At 42.9% G+C, this 20,612-nt stretch overlaps 1 protein-coding gene across 4 annotated transcripts in view; it reads left to right on the top strand.

Moving 5' to 3' along the window:
• Ctnnd2 (catenin delta 2) overlaps positions 1-20,612 on the top strand; it is a 746,809-nt gene that overhangs the window by 536,126 nt on the left and 190,071 nt on the right. For all 4 annotated transcript variants that reach the window (XM_075975796.1, XM_075975795.1, XM_075975797.1 and 1 more), the window contains one exon: positions 20,286-20,499. In XM_075975796.1, the coding sequence (XP_075831911.1) occupies positions 20,286-20,499 (214 nt within the window). The remainder of the gene's footprint in view (positions 1-20,285; positions 20,500-20,612) is intronic.

Below are 20,612 nucleotides of genomic sequence, written 5' to 3'. Positions count from 1 at the left end.
ATGTGAAGTATTTCCTGAGCTTATTTCACCTCTGGTTCTTTCTACCTCGTGTGTTCAAGGGAGGCTCTCTCTATCTTTTTACTCAGTTGCCTTTGAATGATCCCTTCTCTGGAAGTTGTCCCTCCTTCCTTTGGCACAGAGCCTGTACTTGGTTGCTAGGCATCAGGAAGTAGAATGCAGTTGCTCTTATCAAAAGGGTGCCAGAACCAGCACTTGAACTCTGCTTGTTGTATGACTCTGACTCCAAGACCTCCAGGAAACTGCTTTGCTTCTCTGAGTCCTAGACGAGCAGACTGAAGTGGCCTGGGGGCTCTGTATCCGTGTGACAAGGACATCACTGTGCTGGCAGCGACGAGCAGATGTCTCCTGGAAGAATTTGTAGTAGTTTAATGTGAAAGCAGTGTGTGTAGATGCCCTCTTCACCTGTCCGTCTCTTGAGGCCTGCTGCTCTCAGCTAGGGGACGTTAATCCAGGAGGTGGATATTAACAGAGAGGACGCTAGGACCCGTTTCCAAGGTTATTCCTGATCACATCAGATCCCATCAGCTACAGTCGAGGCAGGAGGAGGAACAGGCTGGAATGTGCTTCGGGCCACAGTTGGGTCCATGGTTAGCTCTATGGAAAGTGAAAAGCTTGCGAAGATCACAGCATTGCCAACACAGGGGAAAATGATGTGCCGTCCACTGTGAGCACAGTGCTGCCAGAGATAATATAGAATGAGTGACGACGATGGCCAATACATTTTTAAAAGATTTTCCGAAAGCCTGGTCCTTCACACATGAAGGGTGATGGAGGAGGTGGAGCACCGGTTATGGGACCTCAAAGGGAAAGAAGCGTGACTCACCCTCAGCGGAGGAGATAATAGGTTGGCCATATTGCTAACAGGCTGCGGCAGAATTGGAAATAGAGAAGATAAATATGGTTCCACTGAGGCATGATGGATGAGGGAGGAAGTAAAAATTATGACCCTTTGGAATGTGGAGAAGGCAGCAGAGACAGAGACTTGTAGAGACAATAGGAGCTCCTTATTGAGAGGCTTTTCTATTTAAAGGGAGGAGGCCTGGAGTGCTCCCCTCTGACCCCCATCGCATGCATCCCTTCATCACCTGCCCTGGAGCCCCTCCACCTCCCATTGCCACCTCCTTCTCCTGTCAGTGTTCTATCCGTTCCTGGGCCTGAGCCAGTCAGAGCATCCCTCGGTCAGTCAGGCTCATCCGGCCTTGGAGGTTTTTCTCAGAGGCCTGCCTTCTAGCTGTCACAGAAACCTGAGATACCAGATTGACACTTCTAGGTGACTGATGCGATGCACCAAATAGGTTCTTCTCACAGTCCCAGAGAACACGGCATACAGACATGAACAATTATATCCATGACAAAATGAGTTCATTAATACCAGGCCTAATTTGAAAAGGACCCAGTTCTTGATAGAACTATATCTTGATAGACTCTAAAGTAGTTTCATGACCACATTCACAGATCATAGCTAAGAACAGAAGTCCCACTGGGGAAAGGTGGGATGGAGGGATGGAAGAGCCATGGTGTTTATAGGAGGTCCAGCTTCCTGAGGATTTCACATCTTAGCTGGTGCCTTGCCTTGTGTTTCTAGATGAAATAGAGGGGTGGCACAAGGATCTAGGGATCTAGGACTGCCCTAAAATTTCAGGATTCCTCAAGTGGATCCTCACGAGGTTATGGGAGAGAGAAGAGGTTAGAAGCAAAGAGGTGTCAGCTGTGTTCCTTCTGGATCTCAGCTTTGTGGAGTCAAGACAAGTCAAGCATCAGAAAACAGAGATGGGGATGGCCCACCAGCCACCTGAGCACAGGTGACCCACAGAGAAGATGGTGTTCTCATGACCTGCCTTTGAATAAGTAAATATGCTCTCCTTCCCTCCAGCAGAGGAGAAGGGTGTTGAGCAAGAAGGGAGGAGAATAGAGTATATGGGTATTGAGATACACGCAGCCTACTTTGCCAGGAGTATGTTGGGCACAGGGCAGTGGCGTGGGGGTGGAGTTCTGAGTAGAAACATGGCCAGACTTGGGACGGTGTGACTGCCCTGAGGTCCTTTCAGGAGGCTGGTGGACATCAAAGAGTCAGATCATCATTGTCACAGAACTTAGCAACCCAGTGTCAGGACGAAAGACTTGACGAAATCACCAGGTTTATGGTGTTCTCTGCAAGCCAGGGATGAGCCTAGAGCCACCTCAGAAGCTGCATGGTGACAGGGACAGCCACGCAGCCCGTGTCCTTTGACCTCTGTGACATTTCTAGTCTTGGTTTGTCCAGTTTTCCTCTGGGTTATTGTAATTGCATTTTTGATGGTAACCCCCTTCTCCTGCTTGAATGGATCCTCCTCTTGGCCTGCCCATTCCTGGAATAGTGTCTCGTCTTTATAGTTATGAGAAAGAGAAACAAAGAGCCTGCCTAGGTACTGGTCGGTTTTTATAGTGTCGGGGGCACAGGGATTTCTCTCTAGGTTTATTTTTTCTGACAAGGTCTCATGTCATGTAAGCTGACTTTGAACTACAGCTTCTGCCTCCCCCTCCCAATGGTGGGCATGTGCCACTCTGCTTAGTTTTTCTTGCTGTTTCTGGAGATGAAGTATTTCATATGTACCTCCCCTTTTGGTGAAGTTATTTCTCTTTTGTTGTTGTTGGAGTTTTTGCCATTTCATTATTTATTTTTTTTATTTATTTTTAATTTCGTTTTACATTCCAGCCACAGTTCCACATCCCAGCCTCCTCCCACTCTCACTAGTTCCCAGCCCCCTCCTAGCCACTCTTCCCAATGGGTAAGGGCTCTTATGGGGAGTCAACAAAAGCCTGGCACATTAAGTTGGGGCAGGACCAAGGCCCTCTCCCCTGCATCAAGGCTGAGTATGGCATCCCACCATAGGGAATGGCTATGAAAAACTAGCTCATGCACCAGGGATGGATCCTGGTCCTACTGCCAGGGGCCTCTCAGACAGTCCAAGCTTCACCACTGTCTCCCACATATGGAGGGCCTAGTTCAGTCCCATGGAGACTCCACAGCTGTCAGTCTAGAGTTCATGAGATTCCACAAGCTTGGCTCAGCTGTCTCTGTAGATTTCTCCATATTCCCTTGCTCATACAATCCCTCCTCCCTCTTTTCAATTGGTTTCCCGTTGCTTGGCTCTGATTGTTTGCATCTGCTTCCATCAGTTACCAGATAAAGGTGCTATGATAGTAGTTAGGGAATACACCAATCTTATTACAAGGGAAGACCAGTTCAGGTACCCTCTCCACTGTTGCTAGGAGTCTTAGCTGGGGTCATCCTTATAGTAGTCCTACATCTGAAGCACGACTCTTTCCCTCAGAATGTGATCAACTTTATATGCAACCTAAACAGGTTCACCCAGCATTCCTTGGGAGCAGTGGCAGGAAAACCCTGGCCTCTCACCTCCTGGTAGCCATTTGATTCTGAATTGTTGCCAACTCATCATCATGTGGCCTCACTTCCTTGCAAAAAAAAAAAAACCTCTAAATCATCAAACCAAGGAGGTGCATCTTGTTTACCTGCTGTCTTTTCAGTTTTCCCGTCTAAAATTCTCTAGGTTTTCATGGCACAGAGCTAAGGAGAACATTTTTATCCAAACCATTAATGCAGAGACGCAGAAAGGCTCAGGCAGCACCCTTTGTCCTTGCACAGCATACTCCCCCATAGGTGTCCACCCCATATCTGCGCGAGCAGGGTATGTCCGCTGCCTCTGTTTTTGTGAATCTGTCCTCAGTAGGTGAGCTTGACCTCACTCCCGAGTTCCAACTTTCCTGGTATTATTGCCCCATTTCATCCTAAATCAAAAGGCTCAGATCTTCCCATCCTGGTAGCACTCCCTATGTAGAAGGGCCTTGCTCCCTGGGTTCCACATGGCCCCCTTGGAAGTGTCTGATGTTTTTTTCTGAAGTTGTACACTATGAATGTTCATACAAGATGTTTTCTGTATTCCCCAAGGATGTCTACGTGGCTAATTTTAATTCCCCTAACTGTTTAGAAAAACATAGAACTTTATGATTGAGTGTCATTTGGGTGATGAGCTGAGCTGGGTAGGCAAGTCTGAAGAGCCACAGAGGCTGGCAGAGGAAACTTGAGACTCAGGGATGCTTGTCAACTGCTCCCAAGTGTTTCCTGGATGCTGTCCTGCAGTGAGTAGGAGAACAGCAATTGATAGAGCTCCTTGGACTACAGAGAGATTGTAGCATATATTGGGGATATTAAGGTCTATTAGACATAAGAAATAAAGAAATGGGGGAAAAGATCAAAAGAGTCATGAGGGAGGAAGATAAAGAAAAACAAACAAAAACAAAGACCAGAGTCATCAGCTCTGGGCATTGGTCAATGGTGTGGCCATAAATCAAGCAATGAACTCCTTGACCTTGGTGCTTCCTCCAGCACAGCAGGTAATCATTTGTCTTGATTCTCCCAGACCTAAGTTCAGCCACGTCATTTGCAGATAACTTCATCTAGCTGCCCAGAGAGCACCACTAGTTGGTGCTCGGGACGATGATGTATAGGTTACTACAGTGGAGATAGGAATTTGAAGATCAGAACAAGAGGGCACAGCAGCCTCCCGCTGTCCACAGGTGTGCAGATAAAAGCAGCTGCTTTGGTATCTACTGAAGGCTGATACCCCACTCCTTAGAGCATAACCCGGGCCTCGGCCACAGCCCTGAGTATCAGCTTCCTGCTACTGCTGTAACAGATAACCACAAATTCAACTGCTTCATTTTAAATAAAGTTGTCATCTTAAAGCTCTGGAGCACAGACATCCAAAATTGGCCTCTGTGGGCTGAAGCCCACTACCTGACAAGGAGGTCTGTGTTACTTTTCAGAATTGCCTTGGGAGAAGTGATTTGCCTTCTTTTTTTTCCTTTTGTTCTTTCCTAACTCCTGCTGGTTTTCATTGGTCCACAGCCTCTTCAGTCTTCCAAGCCAGCGATTTCTAGTTGCATCTTCCTCCATATTGTCATCTCCCTGATTCAAACTCTTTTATCTTCCTCTGTCATAGTAGACGGAAAGTTGAGATTCTGTTGGGACCATCAAAGCAATCTAATAGAAGCCTTCTTTTTGAGGTTCTGCTGATCAGCTACTTCATTCCACCTGTAACCTAGATTCGACATTGTCAAGTAACCTAGTCACAGACACCAGAAATTAGACCATGCATGTCTTGTAGGTGCATGTCTTGTTCTTAATACTGCAGCCTGTTAGAATAAAGAAATGTTTCCCTCAATAAGAGCCCTGGGAAAGTAGAACAAAAAGAAAATATTCCTGTTGCCCTGCTCTGTGGAGTCGCCTTCCCTCAGATAAGGTTCTGGACCCCTGACTAGGTTATAGCATCAGATAAGGTTCTGGACTCCTGACTAGGTTATAGCATCAGATAAGGTTCTGGACCCCTGACTAGGTTATAGCATCAGATAAGGTTCTGGACTCCTGACTAGGTTATAGCATCAGATAAGGTTCTGGACTCCTGACTAGGTTATAGCATCAGATAAGGTTCTGGACTCCTGACTAGGTTATAGCATCAGATAAGGTTCTGGACCCCTGACTAGGTTATAGCATCAGATAAGGTTCTGGACCCCTGACTAGGTTATAGCATCAGCCCTTTTCTCCATGATGCTTCTATGGTCTTCAACATACCTGCCCTGATCATACACCTCAACTGCTATTATGAAAAATGGCCATGCAGCTGCTTGAGTGGACAATCACAGTGTCCTGGGTCTTCACATCAGTCTTGCCATTTTCTACCTCTGAGGGTCTACATTTAGCCAGTGCCCCTCACAGGTTATATATAATATTATCTCTCAGAAAAACAAAACAGAACTGATGTTTTCTTTCCCCTGCCAGTTTCCCTGGCTCTAGATAGAGTTTTTCTGCAATGAACATCCTAAGAAATGAATCAATAGATGATAATTTGTTCTGCAATTCAAATTTTCTATTTTAATACTTGAATTCTGCCTTCCACCCAGAAGAATGACAGCAGGATGGGAAGACTTCACAGTACGAATAATCTCCCTTATTGTTCTGACTTTTGTCTGCCTCTTACTTTATAACCCAGGCACACCTCACAGAAATTGGGTATTCATCTACAGACCTGAGTGAGACCTATTTCGTGTGATTTTATATGTTTTTATATTAGGGCAAACAAGACATCTGCATATCTATAATTAGCTAATATATTCAACATCAGCCTCTATAAACAAGATGCAGGTGCACATAGCACAGAAGCACAGTGGTGGCATTCGCTTGTGGAAAAATTCCTGTTGCTTCACAAATGAAGTTCAAAGAAAAGCACTTTCTACATATGCAAAGTGATTACCTGAGCTCCTGTCTGCCTATTCGGTGTTGTATAATATTCTAGAACTCTGAAATACCTTCTTAGGCACTGAAATTTTTATTTTAAAAAAAAACAAACTTTTTCTTGGTATATGGGCTTCTTCAAAAGGGTGGAGTGACCAAACAGGATGATTATAAAGTTCCCAAATCTAGGGTTAAAACTTCATTCTTCAAAAGAGTATGGTATGTTTGCTCAGTACAGGTAGTACCCTGGACCTTGAAGAGCTGAGTTGAAGGCTTCAGGTAACATCTCTGTCCTCCTCACAGTGCTTATATCCTACAGTTTTTTGGGTGGGAGCAGAAGTTCGTAGATTGCATAAAACAATCAGGAAATAAGTGCAAAGTATAATGAGACCCAGAGAAGGGGAGGAAACCCTAAGGCAGAGGGAAGAGGTGTCAGGTGAGATGGGCATTTCAGTAACTACTCAAGCTGGTCAAATGCCTTCGTGATGGAAAGGAGCCATTCTGTAGCCTTCATGGAGCATGTCCAGATGCCCAGAGCAACAGAATCCAAATGTAGTCGATGGGAGATGATGGCGGCCAGAAGGCCGGGTAGAGTGGGCAGAACCAGACCCTGGGGTGATGACCTTCAAATGTGGAATGTGGAGGATTCTTAGCAGTGACTGACACATCTGATTGCGTGTGTTTAAGTAAAACAACTATAATGATTGTATCTCCATAAAACTCAAACCAAAGCATCCCTTGGCACCATCCTGCTTTGCTACGTATCCTCAGGGTCTACCAGCCAGTGAAAAAGAGAGTGTGGACCCAGTGCCTGCCATCCGCCAGCACATAGAACTCACAGGACAATTCTTGAAGAAGTAAAAAGAGAAACCAGGTCATTTATATAGACTATGTTTCTTTAAATGCATAATTAGAAAATCACTAAAGAAAGTAACTTGATAGTTTAAACACAGGATTCGAACATTAAAGATTTTGAGTTCTTGAGAAGCTGTGTACATCAAGACATGAAGTCTGAATGCAGAGTAAAATCTGAGCTTTTAATTACTTATAAAGTAGGTTGGTAACATTTAATCTGGCAAGCTCCAGTGAAAGTCTTTGAACTGAAGTTATTGATGTAGAGAAATAATTGTTCTCAGACTCGGTGGCCACATTATCTATTGGGGAGTTGCAGGCCTCAGGCAGGACCTTTGGCCCTGCAAGTAATGAGTTAAAAGAACAAAGAATGTTAGTGTTAGATATCTTTAATTGCAGCAAAATAAATGAGTGACTCGTTTTTGTGAGGAAGCAGAGGCTTGCTTTCTTTTAAAATTGTGTGTGTGTGTGTGTGTGTGTGTGTGCATGTGCATATGTATGCGTCTGTTAGTTACTTTTCTATTGCTGTGATAAAGTTCCATTGCTAAAGCAACTCACCAAAGAAAAATCTTATTTGAGCTTATGGTTTCCTAGGGATAAGAGTCTATCATGGCAGGGAATCGTGGCAGCAGGTGGCAGTCATAGTAGCAGGAATAAACAAGAGCTCGCATCTTGAACCTCAAGCAGAATCAGAGAGTGAGCTGGAATAGCATATGCTTTTTAAAACATTAAAACCCACCCCCAGTGATACACTTCCTCCAGCAAGGCCGTAGCTCCTAAACATACCCAAACAGTACCACCAACTGGGAATCAAGTATTCAGACATCTGAACATCAGAGCCTACAGGGACATTCAAGCCTCTCTCTCTCTCTCTCTCTCTCTCTCTCTCTCTCTCTCTCTCTCTCGCTCTCTCTCGCTCTCTCTCGCTCTCTCTCACTCTCTCTCGCTCTCTCTCACTCTCTCTCGCTCTCTCTCACTCTCTCTCGCTCTCGCTCTCTCTCCCACCCCCACTCCCCTCAGTGAGCCCTCATTGTCAGCCAAGTTCAGAGAGTCCGGTTTGATCACATGCCTGCTCTCTATTCTTGAAGTCACTCAGTGAGCCCACAGACTGCAGGCACCCAGGGCTGCTGGCCAGAGGTGCTTTCTGTAATCATGCAATTCAGTTTGGTTCTGTTTTTCCTTTAAATTTTCTAAGAATATTACATTCTACTCCACAAAGAAACCAAAGTATCCCTGGTGACATATCAACAGTTGAAGAAATTTGAAGATGAGGAAAACATACTGTCACCTAACTCTGATGCCAGACCCTCTCCCCAAAACTGCCACCTGTGGACCCCGCCCAAAAATGTGTGACCCTCTGGACTGGCAATATGGCTCAGTAGGTAAAAGTTCTTTCTGGCAACCTGGAGGCCCAAGTTCATCCCTCAGATAGGGATGGCTGACACCTGCAGGCTGTCCTCTGATCTTCATGCGTGTGCAGCAGCCCGTGTGCACTCACACACTGACATACACACTCACACACTCACATAAACACACACTCACATAAACACACACGTAAACACACTCACATAAACACACACTCACATAAACACACACGTAAACACACACACTCACATAAACACACACGTAAACACACACACTCACATAAGCACACACTCACATAAACACACACGTAAACACACTCACATAAACACACACGTAAACACACACTCATGTAAACACACACTCACATAAACACACACGTAAACACACACTCACATAAGCACACACTCACATAAACACACACGTAAACACACACTCACATAAGCACACATTCATGTAAACACACACAAACACTCATATAAACATGCACACACTCACAGAAACACACATAAACACACACTCATGTAAACACATACCCTCATGTAAACACATACCCTCATGTAAACACATGTATATACTCACGTAAACATATACTCACATTCATGTAAAAATACACACTCATGTAAAAACTCACATGCTCATGTAAATACACACATTCATGTAAGCACACACTCACATAAATGCTCATACACTCACAAAGCGCAAACTCACACACAGAAACACATGCACACACTCACAGAAACACAAGTAAAAACACACACTCATGGTAAACACACACGTAAACACACTCATGTGAACACACACATAAACACGTTCATACACTCACATAAACATATATACACACCCACATACGAACACACTCATATAAACACACACATGCTCACATAAACACAAACTGTAGGAGGAGGCCGCTTGTTTATCTCCCAACTGCCCAGAACCAAAAAAGACACACAGAAATTGTATTAATTAAATTACTGCTTGTCCCATTAGCTCTAACTTCTTATTGGCTAACTCTTACATCTTAATTCAACCCATCTCCATTAATCTGTGCATCACCACGTCGCATTGGCTTACCAGCTACAGTTCCAACCAGTGTCTGTCTCCTGCAGCTTCATAGTCTCTCTCTCTCTCTCTCTCTCTCTCTTTCTCTCTCTCTCTCTCTCTCTCTCTCTCTCTCTCTCTCTCTCTCTCTCTCTCTCTCTCTCTCTGCCTTCCTTCTCCCAGCATTCAGTCCAGTTTTCCCTGCCTACCTAAGTTCTGCCCTTTCAACAGGCCAAGGCAGTTTCTTTATTTATTAACTAATAAAGGCAACACATAGACAGAAGGACCTCCCACACCAACACACACTCATGTAAACACATATACACACACTCACATGAATACATATATACTCATGTAACACACACATAAAGACACAAAAGCTCACATAAATACACACATACACACCCACATAAATACACACAGACACTCATGGAAACACATACATATACAAACTCACATATACACATTTACATAAAAACACTCACATAAACACACACATTCACATTCACATAAACATGTATACACACACTTACATAAGCACACAAAAATTAATGTAAAACAATTAAATGTGTCACTGCTGTATCCTGAGCATTTTAGAATTTGTTTGCACACTGCTTGCCTGTCTGGAAACCTTCCGTGGACTTTACAGTGCAGCTTCTACCTTATTCTGAGATCTGCTAGACCAGAACCAGCGTTTAATAAATATTCTTTCTCAGTCATAATCTGGTCCCCTGGATATTGGTTATTTCGACAACTGTCACAAAAAGAGTGGGTTTTTGGAACGTGTAAGACACTTCATAACTGCATACAAAAAGGGAAAAAAATAAATGTATAACAAGAAAACCCTTTCAATCATGTAATTCATATAATAAAGCCTATTTTTGATTCTATACAATAACAGGAATTTTAGTGAAAAATCTTACTTCAAGTGGCACTTTTTAAAAAAAAAGACATGTAATTTAAAAATGAAATAAATGTGAGGGGAAATTCTACTAGCACTCACCGTTGCTCTTCCAGTGGAATATGTTGTGTTTTCTTTCCTATTTATCATGTTATAACTGTGGGCTAAAGATGCCAATTTTCCATTTTGCATGGATAAGGGAATAGTAATTTTTTAAATGTATGCTTTTATGTAAACACAATGAAATTTAAATGAGGGACTGTGTCTCTCATAAGTGCTTTGCCATCTGTCAATCAACCAAATTATGGCTGAGATGATTATCGACAGCATGCTTGTTTATTAAAAATGAAAAAGCCGAAAAATCACAGTCAAGCCATGATTCCTTTTTTTGACTCAAGCATCATGCTTATGGCCCTATCTACCACGCAGATCTGGATTTTGACACTGTATAAGTCATCTTCCTGTCAATCATATAGAAGGTGCTGAGTTTCTCTCACTGGGTTAGTCTTTATGGCTTTGCCTGGTACCCAGTCTATATCCTTAGGCATATCCATTAGTTTGTAAGAAGTATTTTAGAGCAAACTTCATGTTTGCTTAGAATAAACGCAGCACCCGAGTGGTGACCAAAGCCCCTAGAAGCAGCCCTGCAGCATGGTGCCACGTCATACTTCAGCCACCGTTCTTTCTCTCCGCCCCACAGCCCAGGCCCTGACCTCCTTGCTCATCCCAGTCCCCTCATCACCAGTGTACATCCCTCAAGCAGTCTGCTGCCCCTGGCACTCACACCCTTTTTTCTGGTTCTGCCATTTCTTTGGGTCTTACTTCCTGGGTACAGGAACTGTACGTACAATTCACCTGATTGTCTGTAAGGGAAATCTGCAAAATGGTGACCATGTGACTGCCAATCTCTCCCAGGTAGAGCTGCCCCCAGTTTTTCCTCTCCACTCATCATACTTCCTTCTTTTCTAGCTTCTTTGTCTCTGACTCCTGTCTAGGCATGTTACCTCCTTAAGTGGAAAGTCTTGGCCATCTAACCCTCCCCTAAGGCTAGACAGGAGGATAAAGCAAATGAGCGGTGGCCTGATCTTTACAAAAGTAAAGGCTTGGAGAGAATATCTGGGAGCTTCCTATATTCTGATGTGACTTAGTAGTTTCCAGATAATTAGGTTGTATCTAAACCTTTTGGAGTTTGGATCTTCAAAATTTACACTGCTGCATACACAGAACTCTGCTACATGCTGAGCCATGTGTGAATTTTCATAGAAGGTTTCAGAAATGTGGTCCTCCAGACACATTTTTTCCGATACCTCCTTTGTACTTCAGCAATTTATGTAAATTTCCTCACACAGAGCTCCTAACCTTTATTTCCACAGAATTCTGTATACTGTAGTCTATTTTTTATTAAAATTCTGATTCTTGTGTTGTATAAATGCGTAGCAATGATATCTGCTATTCGTCAAGTTCAAGTGTAAAGGGTCCTCTCACTCAGCCTTAAAGCAAGTGTTCTCAAAGGGTAACTTAAGCCCCAGACAGAAGCTCAGGTAAAGGAGCCCTAGGAATAGCCCAGATCCAAGGCTTCTCCCTGAAGATAAAAGTATATGCTCTTCCTGGCAGGGCAACACCAGCACCTCTCTACCCCTGGGTAATTTGGAGTCAGGGGTTTCCTAGAAGAAAAGGAGAGATAAGCAAGGGAGACGTAAACCAGTCCTGACCACAAGAATGAGGATAGCAAGTCTGCCTTGAAGTGAGCTGTCAAGGGAAACTCCTCTCTACTGTGTTCTGCACATGCCTGAGAGAACAGGGAGGATTGTTAGGAGTTGTAGAACAACCCATTTGTCAGTCATTAAATGCTAACCCTGTTCTCTCTCCTGGGGCTCCCTCTTTGCTTCTCCTGTGTCATGAAAAGAATCCAGAAAAGACCTTGGGTCTCTTGACTCAAATGTTTTCTTGTACTGTTCCCATGCTGCGGAGTATAGACTAGGTTTTTTCTTGCTATTGATAGATTTCTACTTAGGTGGTTGGGGATGATGGCTTAATAAGTGAGACCGTGTTTTACTCAAGCATAAGGACCTCTGTTTGAACCTCCAGCTGTGGAGAATGGGACAGAAGGCTTTCCCAGCTGCTAGCCAGCCCAGGTTCAGTGAAAGACGGTCTCAAGAGATTAAGTAGAGAACAATAGACCAGGACACCTGAGTCCATCTCTGGCTTCTATATGTACATGGAGGGGTCTATCTGCACACATATATGCAAACACCACACACACAGCCTATACATATATTACATATATTACTGAAAAAACCTAGATAGGCATCTTGTCATGGGACAGCCTGAGACCTCCTCAAGTAACATTTGGGGAAAGAACTTGGAGAATCAGCTTGTAATTTTTCTTGTATTTTTTAAAATCCCTTCCATGACTGCATTAGACAGTAAAGAAAGCTAAGGTATCTTTTGGGTTCAGTAATTCTGGTCACCAAGGACGATATGGAGCACATGAGACCCCAGCCCTCAGGAAGATGGCTTGAGTTGCACTTGGTGTCTGTGCTTGTTTCTTCAGCAGGTAGCCAACTGCTCGTACACTCACGCCTCTCCTTACCTCGTTCTCACACAGTGTAACTGGCCAGAAACCTTCATTGTGGTCATTGTTAGCAAGAAGAGAATTGCAGGCAGAGCCTTGCAGTGGAGGGGAGATGGATTTCTTTATGGTGTTGCAGGTATTTTATGTTTTTTAAGTAGCTTATATAAATGTGTCACTGTGTAGAAGATAGGGATTCATACTCCATCCAAAATAAAGGATTCTCCCCTCTTCTTTTATCTCTACAAATGATTGGACCCTGAGGTGCTATGAACTTGAAGTTAATACAGCAGTAAAATAGATCATTTCAGAGGCTCCTGTGACAAATGGTTTTCTTTAACCAGTTATAGACAGAAAACTTTACTAATATTTACTATAATCACAGCTACTTCACTTAAGTGAAAGGTAATTAGAAAAGATTAAAAATTGTAGGCAGAGGCTGCTCTTTCTTTCCCAGCTGCCTAGCCCTGAAATAATTACACAAAAACAATACTGTTTTAATCACTACTTGGCCAATCACTTAAGTGTATTGCTTGCTAGCTCTTGTATCTTAAATTAACCCATCTCTATCAATCTGTGCATCACCACAAGTCTGTGGCCTACAGGCAAGGTTCCAGCTGGCAGCTTACATCTTCTTCCTCTGGCAGCTACATGGCATCCCACTAACTCCACCTACTTTCTCCCAGCATTCAGTTTAGTTTTCCCACCTAGCTCTATTCTGCCCTATCACAGGCCAAAGCAGCTTCTTTATTCATTAACCAATAAAAGCAACACATATACGGAAGGACTTCCCACATCAAAACATGTCAGAGTCTCTTTACCAAGGTGTTTTTCTGTCACATGTTCTGGGAGCTGCCTGTGGATGGTCTTTTCTGGTGCCAATGCCAGCCAAGGAAGGACAGATTGGTGGTGTTGGAGTCTGTATAGATAGATACCTATGCGGGGTAGCAAAGAGTGTATGAATTATGGGGACTTTAGAGTTGATACTTATGTGGCAAGAAGAAAGAACTCACAAATATAAATGCATCTGTAGGCTTGTGCCCTGCTCAAGTATCCCTCTGCGTTGTCTCATTTGCTTCCTGACAATTCCCTGAGTAGACAGGGAAGAAATACACACTGCAAATCCGAGTAATTTTGTGCAAGATGCAGGTGGAGATGAAAGACGAATCCGCACATCCTCCACCAAGGTTTGGGAGTAGTGCCTGGGGAAGTCTGCGTAAGAGAGGACCATCTGGCCCATTTAAATTCTTATTGAGGCATCAGTTGCTATGGTTTTGTTTTCTCTTCTACTTACTGGAAGTTACTCTGTTAATTGAAGTGTTCTTTTTATTTTATATTTCAGTTAAAAAATTATAACACCTTGAAATTGAGAATATGAGTATTTTTGTGTAATCCCAGTTCTTGGCATAAAAAGGAATTATTTTTCTGATATATATAGAGAACTAGGATTGCTCAAAATTGTTTAAATTCCTTTAAGAAAATCTGCTAACTTACCATGAAAAGAAAAGCAAGCATTCACTCCCTTTTAAAACATAAATTAATTCATTTTTCTTTTTTTTTTCTTTCTTTTTTTTTTTTTTTTTGGTTTTTCGAGACAGGGTTTCTCTGTGGCTTTGGAGCCTGTCCTGGCACTAGCTCTTGTAGACCAGGCTGGACTCGAACTCACAGAGATCCGCCTGCCTCTGCCTCCCTGGGATTAAAGGCGTGCGCCACCACCGCCCGGCTCATTTTTCTTATATTGAGAATATAGCTAGGAAAACTCTTACTGGACAGTATTTGTGTATATAAAATTATTTCTTAAATAGCCAGTAAATCAATACAGTTGATTAGAATAATAAAGCCCCTATTGATTCCATTTGCCACATTCTAGATGGGATTCTGATTATATTACATAATATTTTTAATTTGCACTAAAACCACTTTATAAAGGTACAGTTAGGAACTGCATTTCTTCTTTTCTTGGCTACTATATTTATGTAATTCTTACAGTAAATTAATTTACATGTTGGCCAGCTAATAAGTTTAATAAGAATATCCTTTTACAAGTTGGTGTACAGTTAAAGTTTCTTAACAAATAATCTTTTTGTAAATATTTTTATTATTTCTCTAAGTGTAGAAGGAGTTTAGCATCTTAGGTATTTTAATTGTACTACCCCTTCACGTGGTGTAGCGGTTAATGCTCTGGACTCTGAATTCAGAAATTCAAGTTCGTATCTTGGTGGAACCTGTTCCTTGAGGAAGAGACCTGGTCAGTCATCCTCAACTCGTACCTTAAGACCCAATATAACTGGGCTACCCATGCCTGCTTCAGTATTGCGGGGGCGGGGGGGCATGTTTCATTTCACCCCTTCACCAGCTTCTCCTGATTCCACGCATTGCGGGGGAGGGAGGGACGTTTTGTTTCACTCCATTGCCAGCTTCTCCTACTTCTACTTAATTCACTTTGAGTCTCTGCTTTTTAAAGATAATAATTTAAAGCTCATCAAGTCTGGTCTGTGCTGCTCTAATACTCTTGGGTATGAGGCTGTTGCCTAGACCAGGGTGATCTGACTGAGCAGGGTCATGTCTTTAAAGAAGAAATGATTCTTTCCTGTTAGCTCTAGATTGCAGTAGATCCTCAGCTAGGGCAAAACTTCATGCAGACCTCCCCTGGCACAGGCCAGAATTTTGTCCTGCTTGAATTTGCTCAGGTCTAAGGTCTGCCTTCATGGTAACGTATCACTATATCCATGGATTAGTGGCATTTCTCAACCCTCATTGAAAAAGATTCTGATCACAGCAGATAGTTATTAACACAGAGACCTAGGACTGGTCAATGGGACGAGAATAGGAGCCCGAAGCATACTTAGTCCAAATGGAACATTTGTACCACACACCATCCTTCGGAGGCTCGGGGGGCAGCATGGCAGAGCATTGGAAAAGACTATAAGAGACAGGAATGATGGATGACATCAAGAAAACAATATTTTAAATCTCATTTAGTCCTATGAAGTACCCTTATGTTGTCCATGTTTATAGACATTAACTGTCTAAAAAGGTAGAGAGGAGCCACAATTTGAATTCCAGGGAATCTTGATGCTGTGCTCTGTCTATGATACATAATTTAAAAACAAATATAACTCATCTTGATTGACCTATTAGGCAGAGGGAGCGAGTTGTTTCACATAACCAGAGGGAGAAAAAGAGCAGATGGAGATTCTCTCTCAAACTCTTCACAGTGTCTTCCACTGTGTAACTGAAACACACTGTGGCCCCTCTGAAGTATACCTGTTTATTATTTGGAGGTAAGCACATGGGCTTATGTTAATTTAGGTTCTATAGAAGCATCTTTTGCCTCACTGATTTTATTCGCAAGCCCAGTATTCAGAAGCAGAAGGATCTTAAGTTCAAGACCATCCTGAGATACTTTTTTAAAAATGAAGGAAAAAGAAAGAGCAAAGAAAAGAATCTCTTGTCTGTCAACAACCCAACAGGACAGACAGTTTTGCTTTGGTTAACGAACTCATACTTCATCACTGAAGGTGGAGGCCATCAGCCTGCATCCTCTTAGTTCTTGATAGACTGGGTCCCATCTAGATCCTAACGAGGTAGAGAAATAGATATATCTACATAGAAACTATTGAATAAGTCAGCCATATGTCAAAGAGCTATGTAATAATAAACAAGTTAAGGCTGGCTATCTGGGATAAGAAGGAATAAAAATCCTTTGTGATCATTTTCTGATTTTGTCAGGTTCAGGGATGTAGTTAACTCAAACAAGCTGTGATCATCCCATCTGCATTTCCTATTGATTTTATTTAACACCACGCATTAGTGCAAATAAATTTGATTTATTCAGAGATCTTAGGAGAGGGAAAACACAGGGCCATTCGACTGCACACTTAGTGCCGAGAATCCAGGCACTGAGAACATTAGCTGCTGCAAGGTCATGGAACAACAGGAGGTTGTGGGGGCCATGCACAGTGGTACAGCAGCTGCTTTGCTAGAGTGCCCAGCTGCTTTTACCAAACTGATTATTCTCATAAGATTCAACCATCACACTCTTGTATTTATCCAGAGGAATTCAAAACTAAAGTACATACAAATTTGAGCAAATGTTTAGGTGGCTTGGTACATAAGTTTTAAAGCTTGCAAGCTATAACCTGTCTAATAGAGGAACAGATAAATTCACAATAGTACATCCAGAAGCAGGATGTTATTCAACACTAAAAAGAAAATGGAGGCAGGAGAAGACAGAAAGGAATCTGAAATGCATACAAACTGCTCCAAAAAGAAGCCACCTTGGACATGCCATCTACCACTCTTTAATGCATAATAATTATCTACTCGCTTACAACTGAGGTGATATTCTTCACCTGGATTTTATTTTGTTGTTGTAGTATATAAAACATTACATATTAGCTACCATAGAGTTGTGTTTTAATAATCCATAAAAACTAAAGTCTTTTAAGATCCGACTTTTAAAGACTTGTGCAGGAAGAGTTGGGGAGATACTGCAGTCAGTAAAGTGTGCTATTGCAAACCAGAGGACTTGTGTTCAGATCCCTAGCACCCACGTAAAAACCTGGAGACGTAGTGATTTACATATGCGATGCCAACAGTGGGCAGGTGGAGCCAGAAAGTCCCTGGGGCTCCATGAACTCGATATTCAGTAAGAGATCCTCTCTCAAAATCTAATGTAGAGAGCAGGAATTGTCTTAGTTGGGGTTTCTATTACTGTGAAGAGATACCATGACCAAGGCAACTCTTATAAAATAAAGCAGTAATTGGGGATGGCTTACAATTCAGAGGTTTAGTTCATTATTGTTATGGTGGGAAGCATGGGGACATGTAGGCAGACACAGTACTGAAGAAGTAGCTGAGAGTTACACATCTCAATAGGCAGACAGCAGGAAGATCATGAGAGCCATTGGGCCTGGCTTGAGCTTTTGAAAGCCTGCTGCCAGTGACATACTTATTCTAACAAAGCCACACCTACTCCTGCAAGGCCACACCTCAATAATGCCACTCCTTATGAGTCATTCAGACCACCCCAGGAAAAGCAGTTGAGTAAGACACCCAACCTCAGCCTCTACCCTTCTCATGCACGGGCACACATACACACGTGTCAGCCAGCACATATACGAATGCAAGCAAGGACCTGCCGTTCAGCTTCCAGAACTGTTATTGCATATTACTTCACTAAATTGCATAAATGTGAAATATATTATCACAAATTAAACATATTTACAAAATTAAAAAAGTAACTTATTGACTTTTTCCCACTTTTAATATCTAGGTTCACTATCTGGTGAGATTTATTTCTTCTCTCTCCATGGCTTCATTATTAGAATTCATAGAATTATAAAGCACAGAACACATATGCAAATACACACAGAGGAAAAAAAGGGCTTTCCTTCTAGCCTTTGTGTACACATGAAGCACCCCTCTGAGTTGAGGTGATGAAATGGCTGGGGCTGCAGTGCAGACATGCTCAATTCATCACACACACACACACACACACACACACACACACACACACCTCTTCTGAATGCTGCCAGATAAGCCCGGGGTAAAATTGTGAGGGAGGGACATTGTTTCCGGTTCCATTGTTTTGTTTTGTTTTGTTTCTTAAATCAATTCGGCAGTCCTTTCAGATGACTTCCCCAGGCATCCTTACCCCCTGCAGACTGTGCACAGTGCACGGAAGAGAACTCTGCATTCACTCAGCAGTGCTGTGCCCCAGGAGTCCTCCCCTCTGTCTTCTCTGGTGCTTTTCCCATGGGAGGCACAATACACGAAACGCTACATCATGCTTTCCAGACGAAAGAAGTGGGGTTCTGTGAGCACTGCGAGGCTTTCTTCTTTTTCTGTTTGCATTGTGTGCGTGAGTGAAAACACTTCTCATAGGCTCCTAATGAGTCATCAGTGTTCCACCCGGTAATGCAGGAAGCCTTCCTTCCCTCCTTCTGTTTGTAAGCTGGTGTGGGAAATGCCCCCCTGAGATTCCCGCATACCGCCTCCTGGACTATTCACAAAAGGCCTTTCCCCCCTCTTTCCTTTGCAGGGTATATTGCTCAATTTTGAACAGCAATATTTTAGTAAATCTGTAGAACCCTAAGGTAGCAAGTTGTATATTAATTAACTCTCCTCATTCATTCTTTTCTTATGCGGTGAACATTTACCATGAGCATGGAAATGCACTTGGGATAAAAACGTATTGGTGAAGCAAATGAAGACTACAGTCCTACAGGACCGTGGGATGCTGGAGGGGGAGTCGGCATGCCCAGATTGCAGCATGAGGCTTGTGGCTGAGCACCATTGAGAGAGTGGCAGGATACAGCATGCATCCTAGCACATTTCTGGGATGAATACATTTTCTGCAATATGAAAATTAAATCTCAGAGGTGTCAGTCCTTCATCCCTACTAACACTGCAGTCTAAAGAAAGACAAAGCAGCATTCACAAGTGAATCAGGTGGTTGTCCCCATAAACACAGCAGAGTTCAGATGTGGTTTTGCTGATGGCCATGCCAAGAAAGAGTGTGTGTATTAATGAGCTACTTTGTTCTCTTTTGGATTTAAATATTTAAATCGCCCCCAGTGTTAACAGGCAGCAAAAAGAACATAAATCTGGAACACGTGTCATGAAGCATTTGTTGCATTCATCTCTAGATGACCATTTCTTTTCAACAAATAGAACACGGAAACATAATGTGCTCTTCACCACTGTTAATCAAAGACTTAAGTATGATGTCCCTTCTGGGGCCACCCATGCTGTGCCTCGCAGTCAAAGTGACCTTCTTCATCCCCCAAAGCTTCTGAGAAAAAACCTTTGGATCTGTTATTTCAGCTTTTCCGTGTTTGAGGTCTTCTCCTTCTTATGTTGAGTAGACTACTTTCAGTGTTTTTCTGTATCAACTGCTGCCCTTGAAGACAGTGGTAAATTTCAGTAAGATGTCACAAACTGTAATCATTCTAACTCCATGAGCACATGACATTATTGTTTTTTTTTTAAGAAATGTTTGAGGCACCCATTATGAAGATAAAATCATATTTCCAAGATTCTGTCGTTCAAAAGTGCTACATTCAGCTCCTTATTGGTCGGATATTAAGGTGGCTGCCTAGGATGTTTTCTTTCCCCTTCCTAAGCCTAATTCAGTCCGGGCAGTTGTTGGTAGTGGGTTTTCTGAGGAAAACAATTCTTGGGCTCAGACAGTGGAACTTGACTCTCCAAGGCCAAAGCTGTTCCCCTTGCTTTTTCAGATAAGGAGACAAGGAGGCATACAGCTCCTGGTGGACCTGCTGGATCACCGGATGACGGAAGTCCACCGTAGTGCCTGTGGGGCTCTGAGGAACTTGGTGTATGGGAAGGCTAACGATGACAACAAGATCGCCCTGAAAAACTGTGGTGGCATCCCAGCGCTGGTGAGACTGCTTCGCAAGACCACAGACCTGGAGATCCGGGAGCTGGTCACAGGTGAGGCTTCTCATAAAATGGATCTATTTGTCTCAAGATGCGAGTTTTGTTTTCTAACCCAGTAGCAAATGTAGGAACAAAGTATTACAACACAGAGCCTCCCAGGTCTGATA

The sequence above is a fragment of the Microtus pennsylvanicus genome, chromosome 6 (genome assembly GCF_037038515.1).
Source record: "Microtus pennsylvanicus isolate mMicPen1 chromosome 6, mMicPen1.hap1, whole genome shotgun sequence".
NCBI classification, from domain to species: Eukaryota; Metazoa; Chordata; class Mammalia; order Rodentia; family Cricetidae; genus Microtus; species Microtus pennsylvanicus.
This window is presented reverse-complemented; position numbering and strand designations above follow the sequence as displayed.